This window comes from Sphaerodactylus townsendi, linkage group LG04 (genome assembly GCF_021028975.2).
Source record: "Sphaerodactylus townsendi isolate TG3544 linkage group LG04, MPM_Stown_v2.3, whole genome shotgun sequence".
Lineage (NCBI taxonomy): Eukaryota > Metazoa > Chordata > Lepidosauria > Squamata > Sphaerodactylidae > Sphaerodactylus > Sphaerodactylus townsendi.
Window position 1 is genome coordinate 157,722,527 of NC_059428.1, and position 21,504 is coordinate 157,744,030.

At 46.4% G+C, this 21,504-nt stretch overlaps 2 protein-coding genes across 2 annotated transcripts in view; both read left to right on the forward strand.

The window, feature by feature from the left end:
* LMTK2 (lemur tyrosine kinase 2) overlaps positions 1-14,634 on the forward strand; it is a 44,790-nt gene extending 30,156 nt beyond the window's left edge. Inside the window, exons 9-14 of the mRNA XM_048493671.1 lie at positions 296-417; positions 678-827; positions 2,004-4,821; positions 7,129-7,264; positions 8,046-8,297; positions 9,991-14,634. Coding sequence (XP_048349628.1) covers positions 296-417; positions 678-827; positions 2,004-4,821; positions 7,129-7,264; positions 8,046-8,297; positions 9,991-10,019 — 3,507 coding nt within the window. The 3' untranslated portion in view covers positions 10,020-14,634. The remainder of the gene's footprint in view (positions 1-295; positions 418-677; positions 828-2,003; positions 4,822-7,128; positions 7,265-8,045; positions 8,298-9,990) is intronic.
* Positions 14,635-16,570: 1,936 nt separating this feature from the next.
* Positions 16,571-20,860, forward strand: BHLHA15 (basic helix-loop-helix family member a15). Its single transcript, XM_048494556.1, has 2 exons — positions 16,571-16,820; positions 18,926-20,860. The coding sequence occupies exon 2, from the start codon at positions 19,149-19,151 to the stop codon at positions 19,668-19,670; it is 522 nt and encodes a 173-aa protein (XP_048350513.1). The 5' UTR covers positions 16,571-16,820; positions 18,926-19,148; the 3' UTR covers positions 19,671-20,860.
* Positions 20,861-21,504: the final 644 nt, after the last annotated feature.

Genomic DNA, 21,504 nt, shown 5'->3' on the forward strand with positions numbered 1-21,504 from the left:
GAGATTCACATACTTGGATCTGATTTCCTTGAATCTGAGACAGTGAAGTAATTGGTGGGCCAGAGATTCAACTGAGCCATCGTTACATGGGCACAATCTTTTAGCCTTTTCTTGCTTATTAAATCTGCCATGTAACAAGGCAGAAGGCATAACATTAAACCTGGCGAGCATTATGGCTCTCCTTTGAGCAGGGTTTATTAAGCAATGCAGGTAGTGTGCCAAGTGGCCCCGTTCATGTTTGGTATTCTCTTATTTTGGGGGCCCCCCCCCCTCTTTTTTTGGTTTGGCGTGTCAGGAGGATTATGTCGAAACAGATGAAAAGAAGCTCGTGTCTCTTCGGTGGGCTGCGCCAGAGCTGGTGACCAGTTTCCAAGACAGGCTGTTAACCGCCGAACAAACCAAGTACAGCAACATCTGGTATGAAGATGATCCGTAATAGTCTATAAAGCTTTTACTTGCCAAAAAAAAGAAGATTATTTGTTTGCCTAATTTATATCCCGCCGTTGTCTCCAGTGGGGACCCAACATTGCTTACATTTGTCTCCTCTCCACCATTTTATCCTCACAACAACCTTGTCGGGTGGGAAGTATGTGTTCCAGAATTCTTGCAGTAACTGGCTCCATATCTGGCTGTTCCCGTTCCAGTCGGCCTTCTTGTTCAAGGTTTCTCTTTTCCAGGTCTCTGGGCGTCACACTGTGGGAACTGTTCAGCGGCGGCGCAAAACCTTACTCACCTTTATCCAACGAGGAAGTTTTGCTGCAAGTCATAAAAGAGAAACGGACGAAGCTCCCAGAACCAGATCTTGAACAGCCCTATTCCGATAGATGGTGAGACTTTTATTTACTTATTTACTTACATTATTTATCATAGTCTGCCTTTCTTACAGGGACTCAAGGCAGATTATACATAGTGAGTGCAGTCAACAAAATGGGATTTTCCGTTAGCTTTTGGGGAAACTTTTGTGTACAGAAGAAGAAGAGTTTTGATTTATGCCCCACCTTTCTCTCCTGTAAGGAGATTCAAGGTGGCCTACAAGCTCCTTTCCCTTCCTCTCCCCACAACAGACACCTTGTGAGACAGGTGGGGCTAAGAGAGTCCGGAGAGAACTGTGACTAGCCCAAGGTCACCCAGCAGGAACGTAGGAGTGCGGAAACACATCTGCCACTCAGGTGGAGGAGTGGAGAATCAAACCCAGTTCTCCAGATTAGAATCCACCTGCTCTTAACCACTACACCACGCTGGCTCTCAGCTGATAGGATTATTTTTCTTAACATCTCACAGTCTTCACATTCACAGTAGACTTCAAAATACGGGAGGATAATGTTTGTTGGTCAATGGTAGGCGGAAGTGTTGGGGTGGAGTCTCTTGCCTGAGACCATCCAGCGAGTTTGTGGCTGTGTTCAAACGAGCCACAGTCACACCAGTGCAGTGTTAAAAATGAATTATGACTAAAAGTTTGCAGAAATCCAACCAAGTCAAGGAAACATGCTGACTTCAGACGCCCACTTGGTAGGAAACTGACGACTGATCACAAATAGATTTTTTAAAAAATAGAGGGAGCGAAGAGATTCTGCTCTTGTAACTGAAATCAACTGGAAACTTTAGTCCACTCCCTCTTTCATTGCGCTAAATATGAGGGAATTCAGGGAAAATATGCAAATGCCCTTCTCTTACACTGTGACAGGATATCAGATGCTCAAAATATCTTATCCTTGCTAAATAATTCTGATCCTGTAGTTTGTGAACTGATGGCCAAGTTTTTACTAGAAATTATATACCGTAAAGGATGGCTCTGTTCTTTTTAATTATGTTGTGTCACTCTGTTATTAAGAGATTCTCTGTTATTATTTTATCTGGGGTTTGTTTTAAATTTGTTTTTTTGTAACCTACCTGTATCGTCTTATATGCCAATAAAGGCTTAGTTGGTTGGTTGGCTTGTGACGAAGGTTGAATTATTGTTGCCTAAGCGGGATTGAAAAGGGTGTCTTTGTCACCCCTTGTAGGTATGAAGTCCTGCAGTTCTGCTGGCTTCCCGCGGACAAGAGAGCAACCGCCGAGGAGGTCCACAAGCTTCTGGTGTATCTCCGAATGCAAAGCCAAAGGGATTCGGTCATCGACCTCGAGCAATGGAACGTCCTCAAGCCCAACACGTCCCACAGAGAGTCGTCGGTGAACTCCGCCTTCCCAATCCTGGATCCCTTCACAGGCGGCAGGCTCGGGCGCGAGATGGAAGAAGTCCTCACGGTCACCGAGACCAGCCGAGGGCTCAGCTTCGAATACATCTGGGAAGCTGCCAGGCAAGACCACTTCGAATGCGGCCAACTGACCCCCGACGAAGGGATGGCGTACACAAACATCTTCTTCCCTGTGGAAGTTTTTGAGAACGGTGTTTTGGAGCGAGGGGACCAAAGCGGTCAGGAGACTTCATTTCGAGTGCCGGGGGAACTCCCTGTGTTCAACGCCCACAAACCCTCTGTTGGCAGCGATTATTACATCCAGCTGGAGGAGAAGAGAGGGAACAGCGGCGTGGGTTTCGAGAACCAGAACGTCATGGCGACGACTGAAGTGGACAGCCTTGGAGTCCCAAAAGACAAGAATTCTCACGTTGTGGTTCTTGGGGATTTTGATGCTTCGGAGTCTGCTACAGATGGGGACTTTTCCTGTTACGATGCCAGTTCCAGGGAAGGAGAGGTGAAGGCTGACAAGCAGGGCAGCCCTCTCCAAGATATATTGGATGATATCTCCAGAGCAGAACGGTTGATCAACGAAAGGAACTGTTTTGACTTAACTGATCTCAGTGATATTCATGTGGAGCTCGAAGCAGTTTCGTGTTCGGATCTGGAAGAATCGGCGGTAGCTGATTGGCGCAAGAAGGGAAGCCCTGTGCATGCTTTGGAATACGAAATCCTCAGCTCGCATGAAAATGCCCCGCAGAGGCCTGCCTGTGGTTCGCTCACTTCAGAAGAGCTTTGCGACAACTTCCTTTTTCTTCAAGAGAAGAACTTACTAAAGGGGGTGTTGAATAAGACAGCCAACAAGGACAACACTAATTTGCTGCAGGGACCAAATCAGAACTCTCTGGAGGTCGAGCTTAAAATGGCTGGAAATATTCCTAGCAGTAAAGATGAACACTTGATACAAAGAGCCACTGATAAAAGCATGGGTGTTGTGCTTCCATCCCTTGTGGAGGTGCCTTGCAGCTCACCTGTGATGGATAAGGAACAGGTGACTCCCTTACTAAAAGCTGGGCTGGACAACTCTGATGTAGGAGCTAATGATAACTCTGTCAGTGGTATCGATGGCGCCTGCCTCAGAATGGATCGAGTTTCTGAAGCCATCTCTGTCGAAACGCTGGCCATGAATGCCAAAAACCAACCAGATGGGCCTAGCCCCAATCAAAGCGCTGCATTCAATGCTCAAGGGCAAGAGAGGCAGACAATAACTCAAAAACTTGATTGCAACGGTAGGTCCTGGGGGGAGCTAATCCATGACTTAGAGAATAAGGAAGCTGAATTAGAACATGGTGATAGTTGCCATTTGGACCATGAAAATTCAGGTTCAGTTCAGAAGCATAATACAGAGGTTACTCTCACGTCCATCCTCCCCTCAGACCGGTCGAGCAAAGATAGTCTGCTAGAAGACAGTGTGTCAACCACCACGCAAAGCATGGGTCAGTCTTTGGATACACCAGATTCCTTAGATTCGGTAGATGTTAACGAAGTCTTAGAGTCTTTAGTGAGTCAAAGTCCCCAGAAAATTTTGCCGCCCGATAAACCTGCCGACAGCGGCTATGAAACAGAAAATCTGGAGTCTCCCGAATGGACTTCGCACCTCATTGACGCCGACTCCAACGAAGACACGGATCTGTCTGTTGCTGGTGACAGCAGTCTATCAAACATGAGGCCGGTGATTGTTGTGTCTTTGGACGCCGGGGTGGACACAGCAAATATTATGGATTGCTTTGAAGAAGCCGCTGCGGCTTCTTCAGGTAAGCTTCAGAATTCGTACAGGGACTCTGCTTATTTTTCCGACAATGATTCCGAGCTAGACAAGAAGTCTGAAGAGGCTGCAAACACATCCAAGGAACTGAAAGCACTAATGGTGGATGGTGCTTGCAATGAATTCTTAGACGTGAAAACGAGCACCAGTGTAGAGAATCACCCAGACTATGGTCAAGTCACCGTTGACCAGTTCGCGAATAACTCACATTTGCAGCAGGAGTTAGATGAGAAGCTAGAATTCCAGGTGGCAGTGTGTCCCCCTGAAGATGGTGATACAGCTTCACTTAGTGCTGTGTTGAGTCTAGATCCTAGGAACGAAGAGAAAGTTGAGGATTCCCCCAGAGACGTTTCTTGTGCTGGAACAAACACGGCAGATTTTGACCCTGCTCAAGATCTGAAGATTTCCCCTGACATTTTGGGCCCGGCTGAAGCCTTCGAAAAGCCTCTGCTATGCCATCCAGAGGGTCACAAACTCAAAGAGCCAGATGTGGAAGGAAAATACCTGGGTAAGCTCGATGTGTGTGGGATGCTCGATCGGTCGTTCGATGGCGACGATGCCGATGAAGAGGACGAAAACAGCGACGATTCGGAGGATGACATGAGGACTTTCCACCTGCAGGGCCTTAGCTCTGACAGTGATGAGGAAATTGTGCACCCGGTACCGGTGATCCTTACCGACAGGGATGACGGGAAACATCTGAAGAGCCTGCTGAAAGGCCCGAGACTTTTGGGTCAAAACACTCCTCCCGAGAACTCCCCCAAAAGCGAAAGGAAAGCAGTCAAGTTCTTTGACGACGTCACCGTCTATCTCTTCGATCAGGTATCTTCGGGTTTCTTTCCGGCTTTGACTCTTGGAGGTTCGGGTTTGGGACAAACTTGGGTTCCACCTGTGGCTAGTCAAGGGGAAGAAGGAATGAAAAAATGGTTGCTAAGTCTATAAGAATTGGTTTAGGTTCCAGAGGGACAGGTCTGCATGATCAGGTTGGCAGAAAAACATGATAGTACCAAGGCAGGAAGAAGAAGAAGAGTTTGGATTTATATCCCCCCTTTCTCTCCTGTAGGAGACTCAAAGGGGCTTACAATCTCCTTGCCCTTCCCCCCTCACAACAAACACCCTGTGAGGTGGGTGGGGCTGAGAACTCCGAGAAGCTGTGACTAGCCCAAGGTCACCCAGCTGGCATGTGTGGGAGTGTACAGGCTGATCTGAAATCCCCAGATAAGCCTCCACAGCTCAGGCGGCAGAGCTGGGAATCAAACCTGGTTCCTCCAGATTAGATACACAAGCTCTTAACCTCCTAAGCTGAACACACAACCACAAGGGGCTCACAACTGTAATTTCCAGGTTTAAATTGCGAAACACACTGGGGCGTGCGTGTGAGTCTTTCTGTTAGAGCGGCACATGTACATAAACTCTGAATATAATTGACCTATTTGACGAGCTCCAAGGTTGTATGTCCTGTTCTTACTTCTGTAATGAGATAGCCAAAAGGTGCCTTTTGTACCGCATGGGAAAAGAGTCCAGCACAGCAAATTTAGAATTTTTCTTGAAAAGGCTTGGAAATTAACGGTGGAGGGACTGAAGAACGGTGAAGAATATCTGGAATATTATTTGAAATATTAGCCTCTGCTATTCCAGGACTACCTTTATTAATTCTGTTGATTACTAAAGGTTGGGTCCTAAAAGTGTGCAGGCATTTCTGACATCCGTGGAAATGCCCTCCCCTTAAGAATATTTAAACCATTATGCCTTCATCCTTGCATGCTGGGATAGCGGCATCACTGGTTTTATTTTATTTGTATACATTTAGTGAGCATCAGACCGGTGAATTTTAGGAAGAGAATCCCAGTTTAAATACTCTGCTTTCCAAAACCTGGATTGTTCTTGAAATGGTCATATTCAGTTACTACTGTAAACAGATGATCAAATGTTGTGAGATTCTGGAAGAATACTTTGCTCTTGTTTTGTCATTCTCTCTCTCCCTCTCCCTCCCTCCCTCCCGTCTCTCTCTCTCTCTCTCTCTCTCTCTCTCTCTGTTGTTTACATTTGGTTTACATTTGTATGTACCAGTTGGTTTACTTGTCAAGCTTGTATTTCAATAAAGAAGAGGAAAGATAAAGCACGTGATGAAGAAAAGGGGATCATAGAGACAGGTTCCCCTAGTGGTAGAAAAGGCCGAGCCCCGACATGGATGGTTTAGGCTAGCCCAATAGCATCAGATCTTGGAAACTGAACGGGGGCCAGTCCTGGCTAGTACTTGGATGGGAAGTCTGGGGTTGGAAAACCGTGGGAGTCCGGGGTTGCTCTGCAAAGACAGAAAATGGTGAACCACCTCTGAACATCCCATGGGGGTCACCATGCACCTTGACCGCACTTCACACCCCTCCACAAAAAAGGCCAACTATCCCATTCTTTTGTGGATCAAGCAAAAGGCAGGCGTGGGTGCATAATATGAATCAACTGTTTGTTTGTATTTAATCCCCTGACTTCAGCTTCTATAACTTGAAAGACTGCATCAGAAACAGCAACCCAAAGAATAAGGAGGAAGATGTGACCAAGGTGAACCAGATATGTTTCCACACTTCTACATTCCTACTGGGTGACCTTGGGCTAGTCACAGTTCTTGCAAACTCTCTCAGCCCCACCCGCCTCACAAGGATGTCTTTTGTGTGGAGAGGAAAGAAAAGGAGCTTGGAAGCCACCTTGAGTCTCCTTATAGTAGAGAAAGATGGGATATAAATCCAGACTTCTTCTTCTTTTGTTGATGACTAAGACCTGGTAGTTTTGATGCACGAGGCAGCAACACAGAGGTGTCAGAGTGACAAACAGCAGGATAGTTACAGGGATTGACGCAAATGGTAGAAGATGCGGGGGCATTGCTGTGACCTCGCTGTGCTTCTGGTGTAAGGGGAAGGTGCCTAAAATACACAGGTGAGATGTTGTCAGCTGGTGTGTTTCATTGAGTCAGTGACAGAGCCTCCCCCAAGCACAGAGGTTGCACCTGATGTTATGAGAAGGGCTGAGCGATACGAGATCTGTGTTCGGATCCCCCGAAGCATCAGCTGCAAGGGCCATCCCATGTCTACAATAACAGATGTGACTGATCGATCTTCCTTCTGGGTTCTCCAGGAAACACCGACCAAAGAGCTTGGGAACCGGGCTGCCGAATCCAACCATTCAGGTTCCAGCGACGCTTCGGCTCCAGCTTCGGGTCTTGGCTACTTGAATAAATTTACTAACTCAGAAAGCTCAACTGATGAAGAAGGTAAAATGTCTGCAGAACTGTTTGCTTGCTTTGTTGATGTTGCTGGGTTTAGCAGAGTGGGGCTCATGGAGGGGGGCTTCCTGTGTGTGTTCACAGCGCAGCCGCAAAGAACAGGTAGAGCGCCCACAGCGTCTTCCACACTCCTTCAGGTTTTGCAGGAAATAAAACTTCCTGTTCAGTATAAACATTGAGCTTTTAAGCTAAAAGCAGCTTGACACTTAAGCGAGGGGATGTGGCTGCAGGAGCAATGGAGCCCTAGTGGGACCCAAGCGGAGCATTCTAAAACAAAGACAGTCTAGCATGTGGCAGGTGAAGTTAAAATTCTACTTAGATCTTCTGGGGGGAAAGATTGTAGCAGCACCTGCTGTTTTTTCCTGTAGTAACGCCCAGAAAGCAGAGACGGTTGCCCCTGCTGAAAATCATTGGGAGCCTGTTCCTTGAAGGTTGCAGCCAGTGTGGTGTAGTGGTTAAGAGCAGGTGCACTCTAATCTGTAGAACCAGGTTTGATTCCCTGCTCTGCCACTTGAGCTGTGGAGACTTATCTGGCGAACTAGATTAGATTGTGCACGCCAACACATGCCAGCTGGGTGACCTTGGGCTAGTCACAGTTCTTCGGAGCTCTCTCAGCCCCACCCACCTCACAGGGTGTTTGTTGTGAGGGGGGAAGGGCAAGGAGATTGTAAGCCTCTTTGAGTCTCCTTACAGGAGAGAAAGAGGGGATATAAATCCAACACCTTCCTCCGTTTTTTCCTCTCGCTCAGTTTTCTTGTCTGTGTTTTAGGCGGAGGCTTTGAATGGGACGATGACTTCTCTTCTCCGGACCCCCCTTTCATCTCCAAGCCCGCGAACACCGTCATTAATCCCAGGCCTTCCCTTCAGACATCCAAGTACTTTTCCCCGCCACCTCCGCCGCCTCGGAGCCTTGAACAAGACTGGTCACGTTCATTACCTTACTCCAGGTTCTCCATCTCGCCGGCAAACATTGCTAGCTTTTCTCTCACTCACCTTACAGATTCTGATATCGAACAAGGAGGCAAGTATTTTTGTCCTTTGAACAGATGTTTGTCCCTTGCATCAAGACTGCTAGAAAAGGTTGAGATTATGTACAGATAAAGGGAGAGTTATTACCCTGAGTACAGCTTGCTAAGGGTGGTGTTTGCGAAATGTTTCAGTGGTGACATGACTTATGCTTAGCTGCAGAGTGGGAATCATACAGGCCTTTGCTTACCGGTGTCTCCCTGCCAGAACCACCAAAGAGCTGCCGGCAGTCTGAGGTGCCTCCTCAGTATTGAGTCTAAATGGATCAAGAGTCTGTTTTTGTCACACAGAACTTGTTATTCTGTAATCTTCTGAGCTGCCCCCATTTATCAGAAAGAATTCCCAAACACTGCAGAACGCAAAGCACACCAAGTAAGCAAGTTCATCAGCAGCTCTGCTTTGTGTTTGTTTTTTAAATGATAGAGTTAGAACTAGATGGATCTGTTTTGAGGGCCTTTGGCAGCCATGGTCCTTGGTGTGTTGGTTACAGGCGTTCATTTTTGGATTTGGCCGAGCAACATTGTTTGCACTTCTGCTAGAAGTGCTGATTAGATAATATTCTCTGCTAGGTTTTTATTAAGAAAGGCCAGCGTTTTAGATAAGGCCTGGCTTTCTTCGTGTCCCGAACAGTGACATTGAAGTGTGCGATTTGGACAGTTGTGCCTGGGAGATTTCCAGGTGTGTTCTTTGGAGGGGGGTGGGGTGGGTTCCTTATAGGAGGAGAGGATCGTTATTGTGCTTCAAACATCAGAATCTCTTTTGAGGGAGGAAAAAACACACAAGTCCAAGTGCCCTTTGGGAACTTATTGTAGCACAATCCATCATGGGTGCATGCAGGCATCATGAGATAGTTTGCTAAATAAACCACAGCTTTCCAGCAAGTTCTGGTTAATCTAGCAGACCATTTGACTTGATGGGGCAGAACTGTGTTCAGGATTGCACTGGAAGTGAGAAACCCTGGTTTGCATTCAGTAGGGAGAAACTCTTCTCCACACCACTGTTTCTGTGACTAGGTGACAGCTCTACAAAGCAGGGTTTGCTTATTCACACATTGCAGCAAATACCTGTTGCTACAAGCCGTACTTCAAGATTCTGATTTGACCCAGTCTTGTGGAGACCAACCACTCTCAGACGTGGTAGCTGACACTGACTGGGCTTTGGTCACACCATGGTTTACTGTGATGTCTGAATGTAGTCGTTGAGAGCAAATGGGCGTTTCATCCCTCCCCACCACCCAGCGTGCTGTAGTGGTTAACAGCAGGTGCACTCTAATCTGTAGAACCAGGTTTGATTCCCTGCTCTTCCACTTGAGCTGTGGAGGCTTATCTGGTGAACCAGGTTAGCTTGTGCACTCCAACACATGCCAGCGGGGTGGCCTTAGGCTAGTCACAGTTCTTTGGCGCTCTCTAAGCCCCACCCACCTCACAGGGTGTTAGTTGTTGGGAGGGGAAGGGAAAGGAGAGAAAGGGGGAGGGGTATAAATCCAAACTTCCTCTTCTCCTCCTCCTCCTCCCCCCCACAAGCAACCCAGTTGTCTCAAGACACTTGGGTCAATTCTATGGTTCTTGCATAGAAAACTTTCCCGGGAAGTAGGCCCAAAGAAAAATCTTGAGTCTTTAGGGTCTCTTTTAGGAGATAAAACGTCCAAGCGCTTTTTCCTGTCTGACGGTTTTGTTCCTTTTCCACAGGAAGTAGCGAAGATGGCGAGAGAGACTAGGAGACCCAGCGCCTACGGACATGCTTGCAAGGACCTCTCGGGGACGGGCAGCAACCTTGACAGCCGACTTTAAAAACATGGCACTCGAGAACGAAGCAGGTCTGCCAGCCGCTCGGCGATTGAACTTCGGGCAGACGCTGAAGGCGGATCGGGACCTGAACGTTCAGAGTTGTATGGTTCTCTTGTCACGTATTGTTTTTGAAACTGCTGCATTTTTTGCATTTCCTTAAAAAACGAAACGTTACTCTGTGCTGACTCCCCCTGCCACTCATGCACTCCCACTACTTGAAGTATTCTACATAGAAGAAAAAAAATTGTAATGAGTTCTGTAATATGGTTTATGTTCTGGTTTATATACAGGATTGTATCATACCCTTTTATATCCCTATATTATCTGTATGAACGTGTAAAACTGTACATAGCTCAGCCGCGGGTGGCCACTGTCACTCAAAACGTGTGACTGAACGTCGTTGTATAGCAAGCCATATTTCCGAGAATCCACCCTTAACTTATCTACAGATACCCTGCTGGCAGTCTCTTGCAAGTCCTTCTGTGTTGTATGAAGCCATTCCTTTGCTTCTGGGTTGATTTGGCCCGTTGAACTCTCTCTCTCTCACTCTTTGCCCTTGTTCAGTTCCTTTTCCAGGCAGCGCGCTTCTCAAAGGGTTCGGACCTCGAGTCTTCCTTTTTAAAACATAGATACACAATTTCTGGACTTGTTAGGGGATTAGACTGTTTTCTTTGAGGGCAGGTCGCTGTCCCTCCCGACCCCATTTTTTTTAAGAAGATAAAGTCCTATTTTGCCATTTAGTGATTGGCTTGTTGGCCACGGTTGTATTTGGCAGAAGAAAATGTTGTGGTGGTTTGTCAAGAAAAGCCTGAGGCTCTGGCGTCCTTTTAAGCACGTTGGCTTTACTGCTCCTGAGCCTGCTAGCCCCTAGCTTCTCCTCCCATCTTCTGGGACCTATCAGCATTTATATTCGGCCATCTTAGTGGAAGGAAGGAAGGGCCGAGTTAACTTTGCAGCTGGCCTTCCATTATGAACACCAGACTTCAGAAGATCCAGAAACTCAACAGCGGGTCTGCCTGTCTCTCTCCCCCAGACCAATTCAGCTCACAGCATTGTTGGCCAGGGTTTCTCAGGCCAAAGATACTTCCTGCTGGCTGTTGCTCGGAAGAACGTTCTTGGAATTAGTTACCTGAAGGATGTGAGAGGCATCTTTTAAGAGCTAGTGGGTGGTGCCACCTTTGGTCAGTCTGGGTCTTCTTTCATACTTCTTTTTTTTTTTAAAGGCCTTTCCAAAGCACCACACAGCTTTTTTTGTGTGTGGAATAGAAAAGGGCTTGCACAGCACAGGCGTGCTTTTATGCATGCGCACCTCTCAGTAATATGTTTCGAAGCAAAGCATTTGAGCTGCAAAACAGGCTGTGTGTCCTCAGCGTCGACAGGTGACAGATTGTAAAAACTGTGGCTGTTTTTTCGTTTGCTTGCTCGTTTAAAGCAATCCAGGTGACTTTGGTTGACACAGCCTTTTGCTCTGATCGAACTGAGCTTCTGCAAACGGCATGTCCATCGATAGGTCTGGAAAGTTTGAAACTGCATTGTGCATCCCCCCCCCCCTTTCTATCGCTTTCCCCTGCGGAGACCGAAATCAAATGCATACCGATTGCCAAAGTTAGGGCTTTTACACTACAAGGAACTCAAACCCTGCGAAAATGGTGTCTTCCGGAGCGGCGTGGTCTTGCTTGTCGATATACATGGACATGACGCACTTGATTTATCCTCTCCTGCCGTGCTTGGTTTTGGACAAACCTTCCCATGCAGCAAATTCTCTTTTTGCTTCGAGCTCCTCAGAATCTCTTTTCAGCGGCTTCGAGGCCTGACGTGGAAGGCCACTCTGTCCCTCTTTCCCAGCTTGTTTGCAACGTGATAAATATTAAAAGCAGAATGCAGAACGGAGAACAAAGAAATTGCACCACTATGTGGAGTTGCCCGGCAGGTCCTAAACTTCGGCGGTCATGATTTTAGATGCAGGGTTTTTTTAATGGCATCAGGTGAGTTGAGTTAACCATTGGGAACTTTCAGATGTCTACTTCAAACACTTTGACATCCCCTCCCCCCCCCCCCCAAATTAAAAAGAAAACAGCAACCAATGGCGAATATCTCATGCCACAGAAGGGAATTTCAGTTTCTTTATACCAGGCCCAAAATCATATCAAGGTGCCCCCGCTTCAAATGTTATCAAACATCTGCTGCAATGCGTGACTTTGAAGAAGGCTGTTGGGAAGATGTTACGAACTGCCATTGGAGTGGGCACCCACACAATACCTCTTGCAAAAAACATTTGGGTGACTTACGCAACCGTGAGTTTGTTTCTTTTTAAAGTCTCCCCGTGTTGTGATGGATCCCAAAGTGCGAGTTGAATGTCGAGATTGTCCTTTGAAGGCGTGGGCTCGCAAGGAGCGTTCGGCAAGCCCAGTACGCTAGATTGTGCCATTTTGGTGAGGCAGGATTCCACAGCAGTACGGATGACAGCTTCTCCCCTGTTGGCAGGTAGGGAAAGACGACCCCTTGAACGGTGTATAGCCCAGACCTTTCGTTTTTGCTAGCTCTTTAATTCACAAATCCAGTTCTGTCATGGTAATGCGAAGGCAAGGTTTTGGTTCTGAATTGTGGAGATGCGTCTTGTCATGCAGTCCACGCACCGATGGGGTTGTCCATTTGGACCGTGTCTGTGCAGTTGGCGTGCGCTGCACTCCTTGTGTGTGCGCACCTGTGAAAAAGGAAGAAGAGGGTTTCCAAAGAGGCTGTCTCTCTGTGTGCGTATGAGTTGTGATTTTAACAAAGGCCACAGCTGCAGGTGTACAGATCCCAGACTCAGCATGGTGGAATCTTATCCTCACCATTACTAACCTTCTCTCTCCCACTCTCTTTCTCTCACTCACACTCTCTCTCTCTTTTTGAACAGCTGCACCACAGGCAGAAGTTTGCCTGGTGAAACCGTTCCTCCTGTGAGCATCAGTTGGTCAGGAAAGAGTTGCCTGCTAAATGTCTGTCAGTGACCATGCTGAAAGCCCAGGAGTGCTACCATAGCATAGATTCATTCATTCATTCATTCATTCATTCATTCATTCATTCATTCATTCATTCATTCGATTTATACCCCACCCTCCCCCAAAGGGCTCAGCAGTCAGCTATCAAAACATCATCAATCAAAACATATCAACAATAGCAACATTTCATAAAATAGTAACGGAAACATCAATAGCATCTTAGCGGCAAAGAGTAACAGCAAATATCATGTAACAACAAATGTAGCATCAACAATAACAACATTTCTTAACATAATAACAGGTTGTCTTCCGGGGTGCAGCTGTTGCATGTAGGGAATGCGGGAGGGAAGGGTGTTATCTGGGGAAAGGTAGAGTGAGTTAGATCCCATTGCCTGGTTTTGAGCCCTGGAGCCAGGAACAGCAGTCCTTCGCTCCTCAATAGGAGGAGGTGGGATCTTAAGAGTAGGCAGAATAGAAAGGTTGTGCATTTCGTGGGAGGATGCTTTCACTTGCCCCTTCTGGAAGTTGGAAGCTGAGACATCCTCAGGTTCAGGCAGGAGGTCAAAAGTTTGCAGCTTTTGAAAAGAGAGCTGGGCGAAAGCACGGCTCTGAAATTTTACAATGAGAAGCCGTGTGAGAAACAACGAAGATTTTATGAATTGCTGAAATGTTTCCCAAGCCTTTTTTATATAATAATTTCAGCGAGGAGCTGAAAGCTGCTACAAGCCCAAGAAATGATTCCCTTTTATTCCTTGGAAAGGCGCTCACGGATTTTAAAAAAGGAAGAAGAAACCAGTATGTTAGATTGTGATTCATAGATGCAGTTTTGTTTTGATTTTCCTTTTTTAAAGAAGAAGAGAGATGGAAGAGCAATTATTAGAAGGTGTCTGGAGGGAAAACGATTAAGCGCTCGTATTAAATGTCAGTGGAGAAATGGCTATTTGGGTTGGAACGTAGGGTCGGGAACATAATAGCCTTATAAGAAATAGCCTTAAAAATAAGAATGGAGTGTACAAAATAAATTAACTTCAGCTTTGAGTTGCATAAAATCTTTTTTTGGGGACAAGAAATCAAATCTTTGCTAAAACGGAAATTATAGAGAATTTAAGACGGAGCATATAAATATGCTAAGTGCTCAACGCCACCAGCCTGTTTTTTTTTTAATTTTCTGAATGAAACTTGAATGAGTTTAAGATATCTACTTCCGTTTATTAAAACTGTCTGATCTTGCACAGTGGTAAGGTGTAACCTAATGGTAAATGGTATTGTCGTATGTGTATATACAAGGTTTTACCCTTTATTTGTAAATGAGGAAATTTATGTAACAACCACAAGGGAGAGGTTTTCCTATTGGGATTTAAATACAGGTGTGAGGTTAATGGCAATATCACAGTTAAGGAAAATTTCAGGTTGAAATGTTTTTAAAATTGTGTACATTGAAAAAAATTGTAATTATTTCTACTGTACATTGATCATGCATATTGTGATTCCAGATTGCTTGTAATTTAAAAAAAACACCTTATTTAATATTCCGAATAAAATAAAGGTATATATTTATAAATCCAGTATCTTTATCCATTAATTCTGTTTCCTGCGCCAGAGGACTTTTTGCAGCGCTGTTGTAATAATACCAAATGTTGTAAGACGGCACCGGTGTGGTGATAGCGACCACCTTGTTGTGTTCTGGGCACGGGGGTTTAAAATATTGTTAATCCGTCTTGCGTGGGCCTGTGTGATGAAGATGGGAAAAATGGATTTTCTTGTGTCAAAGAAAGTTAGGAAGAGAACTACATTGGCAGATAACACAACTAGACCAGCAGGGTTTGAGATTTAGTCGTGGGCCACGTTGAATGCTTTGATGGTTTTTAAACCCACCCTCTTCAACCCACCCTCTTCCCCTCCTTCCCTTTGTGTTTTCTCTTGGATTTGTTGACGCTCTTCCTATTTAGGTTAGACAGAGAACGTGCATGAAGGCTAGGCCTCACCTTCCATGGTTGCTCTCTCCTGAGGCTATCCTCCGTGGATTGGGTTTCGTCCTGTGGGCTCAAACAGAAGGATGTTATGGTTGGCACGGGGTTTATCAGTCTTTCACGCAGAGTGCCCTCGCGTCCGTCACAACTCAACACTGTGCCTTCTGGAAGCAGAAGTTTGCGCACGGAGGTAAAGACGGTTCAAGACTAAGATGCTTTGATACCCCAGACAATGGAGCGACTGTTTGCCTTCTCTTAGTGCCAAGATTCCCTGCGACTTTTGCGAACTCATGCCTGATAATGCTGCCTACACATTTCTATAAGAAGGAAGCACATTTTCTGAACCTCGCTAAAGCCTTGGGATTTTTTGCCGTAAAACAGCTTTTTTTTAAACTTTTGGTTCTCAGTTAGGCAGATTAAGCGTCCCTGATCTTCTTCGTTTTCCTGGAGAGGCAGTAGGTTCGGACTGTGGCGCATTCCTGTGCGTTCCATCTAAGAAGGCTTGAGGTGTTCCCTAGCATGGAAACCTGATTTGGAGATATTTCCCACCTAGGAATGTATAGCTGACTTTCAAAGGCTTCCAAAGGCTTCCAAAGGTTTATGACGATGCATAAACCAGAGCTTGATTCATGGTCGCACCTGACAAGCCAACAAAGTTTTTTGGGGTAGGAGCTTTTGGCATTCAAAGCACTCTTTGTCCCTTCAACTCTTGATTCTTGAAAGGTTCCCTACAAGGTCTTCAGTGTTCTAAGGCCCTTGCAGCCATATTGCCCACGAAGGGTGCTTTGATCCTCCAGTAGCAACCTCTTGGTGGTCCCCAGCCCCACGGACATTTTATTGGCCTGTGGGACTATCTGCAGGATCTTAAGCAGTTTTGTAGGCCCCGCAAGATGGAGATGTTCCGCTGGACTTTTAGTTCTGGTGACCCTTAAGTCCTCTCTTTCCATCTTACTGGCTTCCCAGACTTTGTCCCTCCTCCTCCCCCATCCCAAAAATGGATATATGTGATGGGACAGCATGTAAATAGATTGCAGATTGTCACCCTCAGTATTTATTATTAGGTTTTCATGGCTAAGTTTACCTTTGTAATTGTGCTTGTGCTTGTGTTTGATGTTTTCAGCTGTGTGTGTTTTAAACCACGTGAGCAAGCCTTCCCGAGCCCAGAGTGCCAGGAAAGGGCGAGCATAAATATAGCAAACTGAACTAAACTGTAAATCTTGATGGCCTCTGACATGCTATTGGGCTTTTTAGCTGTTCTGGTGTGGACCAACATGGCTACCCTCCGAAAGCTGTAGGTGAATGCCGCAGTCTTTGCTTCTCTGGCATTCCTTTGTATGTGTGTGCTCTTTGTGTGCCCTGACCAGTGGAAACAATAACACACCAAATAGCTGTAAGGTCACAAGCTCCTCTTCTTGCGTAATGAAGGGGTAGCGCCAGGATCTATCTTCTCTATATAACCCGTTCAAAGCACCAGCCACATGGCAGGGCACAGTTCCCTCTGTCATAATCTAGCTATTGCCACACACACACACACACACACACACACTTGGCTTATTTGCAAAAGCCTTCTCCAAGCCAAACTCCACCCTGTTTCCTCGCTCATGCATTAAAGTGACGTGGCCTAGCCCCAGTATAGCAGTCTGCAGGAGGACAGGGAAACCAAAATAACGAGCTACCCTGGATGACAGCCGCTCACCTGCTGCGAGGTTGGGCCTTTCCGCTGCCCATGCCAGCCCAGCTCAGGTAGAGATGCTGCTGGCGGTTGCTTTCTCGCCAGGTAAGGACACCCAACTTGGTTTTTGCCTGGAAGCCATTAAACTGACCATAAGAAATGGCCGGTGGCAAAACGTGGGAACAGAAGCGATGAGAGCAATAGATCATTCACAGAGATCATTTCAGAGGGTAGCTGTGACAGCCTGCAGAAGAACAGCCAGATTCGAGTCCGGCGGTACTTTAAAAACCAACAAGATCTTCAGGGTATAAACTCTCAAGAGTCAAAGATTGCTTCATCCTGTGATTTTCAGGGTATAAGCTTTCGAGGGTTAAAACTCACTTCATCATATGATTTTCGGGGTATAAGCATACCTTGAGATCTTGTTGGGTCTCTCAAGCGCTAGTAGTGCTCATAGTCTCGAATGTAGCAGAGCATCCACAGAGGACATTAACAGAAAACGTATTTGGTTTGTTTTAAAATGTATCTGTGCCTTTTAAAGCTCTTGCTTCTTCAAACAGTCCCAGTCCAAAATTCTAGCCATTATTTTCTGGCTTTGCAGAGTTACGCTGTTTTAAAGCAAAGTTGGTGCGGGAGAATATAGCTTCTCCTCCTGGAGGAGTTAAAGAAGGAAGTAACAACTGTAAGGAGAGAAGAATTAGAAGTAACCAAGGGCCAGGTCCATACTGCGTAAATATGGATATAATCTCTGTATCCTATATAGTAGGAAGCTGAGCCAGCTAGAGCTCTCTGGCGACGGTACTGAAATGTGCCAGGCACCTGCAGTCAGTGGCCTTCAGACATTGCGCTTTAAGGTGTAATGTGTGAAATGGCCCTAAAAGCTAGGCCCAGGAAGGAGGTGTAGGAAACAGCACTTAATTGCAAGGGGAAGAAATTTGAGACCCCAGCAGGCTGTTTGGCTGATAGAGCAAGCCTCTTTAACACCTCTGTTAACAAATCGTTCACCCAAAGGACTTGAAAATGAGATTCCTTCCATGTCTTTCATTGCCCAGAGCAAAGCTGTGCATCCCCATCTGAGCTCCTGATACTGGCAGCTAGATTCAAAGCTTAGCAGACCCAGGTGGGGCTTGGTGATCATCAACCATGCCGCTATAGCAGGGCCCAAGCAGAGGGTTTGCTTCTCCAAGGGCTGCCCCGAGCAATAACCTGGGTAGCTTCAATGGAGAACCAGCCCTGGACATTTGTCACTGTGGTGTCGCACTCAGCTCTGTGGCCAGAGGTCTGCCGTTGAAACTCCTGCAGTCCAGTTGAGCTCTTTGATGTATGGATAGTAGACTTAAAAATGGAATTTGATCTAGCACTTTGCTCCTTAACGTTTATCTTAGAACTCATCACCAATAATGTAAGATTTAAGAGTGTTTTTTTAAAAGCTGAGCTCAAGGCTGAATTTCAGGTGTTCCTTAGAAGGAGAATGCGCCAGTTTTTGAAGTGTGGTTTTAGTTCTGGTTCAAGCATGCTTGACGCGTACCTAAGTCATTCAGTACCAGATCAAGTGAGGGCTTGGAGTTCACACTAGTATGTTTTTTGATTAGTGGCAGGAGAGACTTCGAGCTAGATACAGTCCGTGGTGCTGTCTGTGAATGACCCGTTCTTTCTGCCTAGGATGGGAAAATTCTTTGGTTGTGAAAAGTGCTGTCAAGTTGCAGCCGATTCCTGGGGATCTCATAGGGCAGTGGTGGCAAACCTTTGGCACTCCAGATGTTATGGACTACAATTCCCATCAGCCCCTGCCAGCATGGCCAATTGGCCATGCTGGCAGGGGCTGATGGGAATTGAAGTCCATAACATCTGGAGTGCCAAAGGTTTGCCACCACGGTCATAGGGTTTCCAAGGCAGGAGGCGAACAGAGGTGGTTTGCAGTTGCCTGCCTCTTCATAGCAACCCTCGGCTCTCTTGGATGGATCCTGCCTAACAGGGCCAATCCTGTTTGAGGTCAGATGAGATCAGGCAGGTCTGGGTTTTACTGAGCAATAAATGTAACACTAAATCAAAGGGCTGTAAACCATGGCCCAGGGACCATGAAGGGCAGCAGTTGACAGCATTGCAGAGGAAACACGTTTGCCTGTCTCGAGAACTGGCACTTATGGTAATTAATGAATTTATCATCTTTAAATGCTGAACATTAAACTTGAATACATTGTCTATTTCAGTGTTCTGTGTACAAAGACTCTTATCTGCTGCAGGAGGAAGGCCCCGTGGCTGTTTCCCCCCCGACGTTACCGCTCTGTGGTCCCAGCCGTGAGACTTCTGTCGAAGCCGGAATTGTGGCTCTGCCAACAACCTATTGAGGCTTCTGTCTTTAAAACAAATCTCTGATTAGAGCCAGTAACTCATTTCGATAAAAGAGGAAAGTGCCTTGTTTCACCCCCAACGATGAAGGCCAAAAGCAAAGGAGCCAAGCGTAGGCGCGAGGTCCACGAGGACGCCCCCCACCAAGAAGCAGCCCAGAAGAGAGATGAGCTACTGAAATGTTCACGGCGCCAGGAGAAGAGGAACAAAGCCAGCGCCAAGGCGGCTGCGCGGTCCACGAAGCTTCCCTGGAGCAATAAAGACAGGCGGTTGCGGCGCCTGGAGAGCAACGAACGCGAGCGCCAGCGCATGCACAACCTCAACAACGCTTTTCAGGCCTTGCGGGAGGTCATCCCCCATGTCCGGGCGGAGAACAAGCTGTCAAAAATCGAGACCCTCACCTTGGCCAAAAACTACATCAAATCTCTCACCTCGACGATCCTCCGGATGTCCAACGGACACTTGCCTCCCGCCGTCGACGGGTCCAGTTCTGGCAGCAGGTCCAAACTCTACGAACATTATCAGCAGCAATGTGGGGAAGAGGAATCTACAGAGCAGCTTCAGAAATATTCGACCCAGATCCACAGCTTCCGGCAAGGCAGCTAAAGCCAACTGCCCACCCTAGCTCAAGTTTTATGTCTTGGAGAAGTTCCAAAGCTGTCGAGCGACTCTGTGTAATTTCCCCCCTTTTTGTGACCCCACTAGAAAAAGTCTAGTTCTGAAGCTGTCTCATTAGAAAAAGTCCGGTGACTTCATCTAATGACAATACATTTTTAAAAAGTCAGACATGTTCAGAACTTGATGCCTGTGCTATTCATCCATCCACCTACCTGCTTCATGACATTACTGTAACAGTGGTACCCTTTCAGGGAAGATGTTAGAATGATGTCTGGGTTTGGCCGGGATCAGGGTAAATGCTGTTTTTGAATTGTGTGTTTGGTGTTTACCTGAGTTCGAGCCCAGTGGAAGTCGGTTTCAGGTCGCCAGCTCAAGGCCGACTCAGCCTTCTGTTATTCCAAGGTCGGTAAAACGGGTACCCCGCTTGCTAGGGGTAAAGTGTAGACGACTGAGGAAGGCAGCAAACCACTTCGTAGTCACAGTCTGCCTGATAACTTCACCCTGTGGGTCAGTGATGACCTGTGCTTTCGCCCTTTTCCCCTTTCTGTCACTTTCTAGCTTTTGACTTGGTGGTGCTGGGGAAAAGTTCCCCCTGCGTGAAGCAGTAGCCCCCAAAGTGCAGAGCTAGAAGGACTGGAGATTTGACTCGGCCCTAAGGCAGTTCTGTGTGAAGGGGATGTTCTGTCTGCCAAGGTCAGATTCTCACATGGAGCCTTTCGCATCACCCTGCTTCTTTTAACCGGAGAAGCCAGAGACGGAAGGTGGGAATTTCAGCACTCGAAGCCACATGCTCTGCCCCACGAGTCACGGAACTCACGTTCAAGACCTTCACGCCGGCCTGTTCATCAGATGTGGGGCTGAACTTGTAACACGTGGAAGGACTATTTAATATTTATCACTGTGCAACACTTAGCACTACGGAGCCTTGACAGCACTGGTGACATTTTGTTATAAGCTGTAAATAATTTTTAAAAATGCTGACTAATATATTTTTTCCTGCAATCTGAAAATAAAGAGGATGTTTTGGTGGGGGTGGGGGTGGGGGTGTATTCCTAATCACTTTTTAAAAATTTTAATCAAAGCGCAATCGATTGACTTAATTCTAGATCAACATGGTATTGGGAAAAAAATCAAGTGTGAAATAGAATTTGAAAAATTAAAGCTGTTGTTAAAGGAAAGAGAATTGCAATTCTTCAGTTCTTGGTTTTTGTCTTTCAAACGGATACGTTACATGCCAGTATTTATTGAATTCCTGGTTTCCCTGATACATCCTTTGGCAGATATCACAAGAATTCAGATGCCTTGATGGAAGCATTAGGAAGAAGGTACTGTTTGTACCCCGTTATTTGTTTTATTTGAAATCCCACTAGTCTTTTCATACATAAAAATGCGTAGCAGGGAGTACTAAGTGGCACACAACAGCTCTGTTAGGTTGTCCATGCTGCTGAAGTCCCCAGCTTGCCCAATGCCGTGCTAGCAGTTTAATAGTCGAGGGTGGATTTGAACCCAGTACCCACTGCCCAACATTGTCTGCGGGGTTCCTTTCTCCCTCAAATGTGGATTTGCTTGTCCACATTTCTCCAATCATTCTTTTATAGTGAGGAAGGTAACATTCAGCTATCAGCTGACCTTCGACCAGCCGGTCCACACATGCTCAGTCTTACAGGGCTGTTGTGAGGATAAATTAGAGCATACAAAGCAACGTTCCCTGTCCAGAGTTCCTTAAACAAAAGGCGGGGTAAAAATGTATGAAATAAATCGCTGAAAATTCTGTTTCCCACAGCAGACAACCAGGTGCCCCAAGAAAGCTTGTAAACAAAGG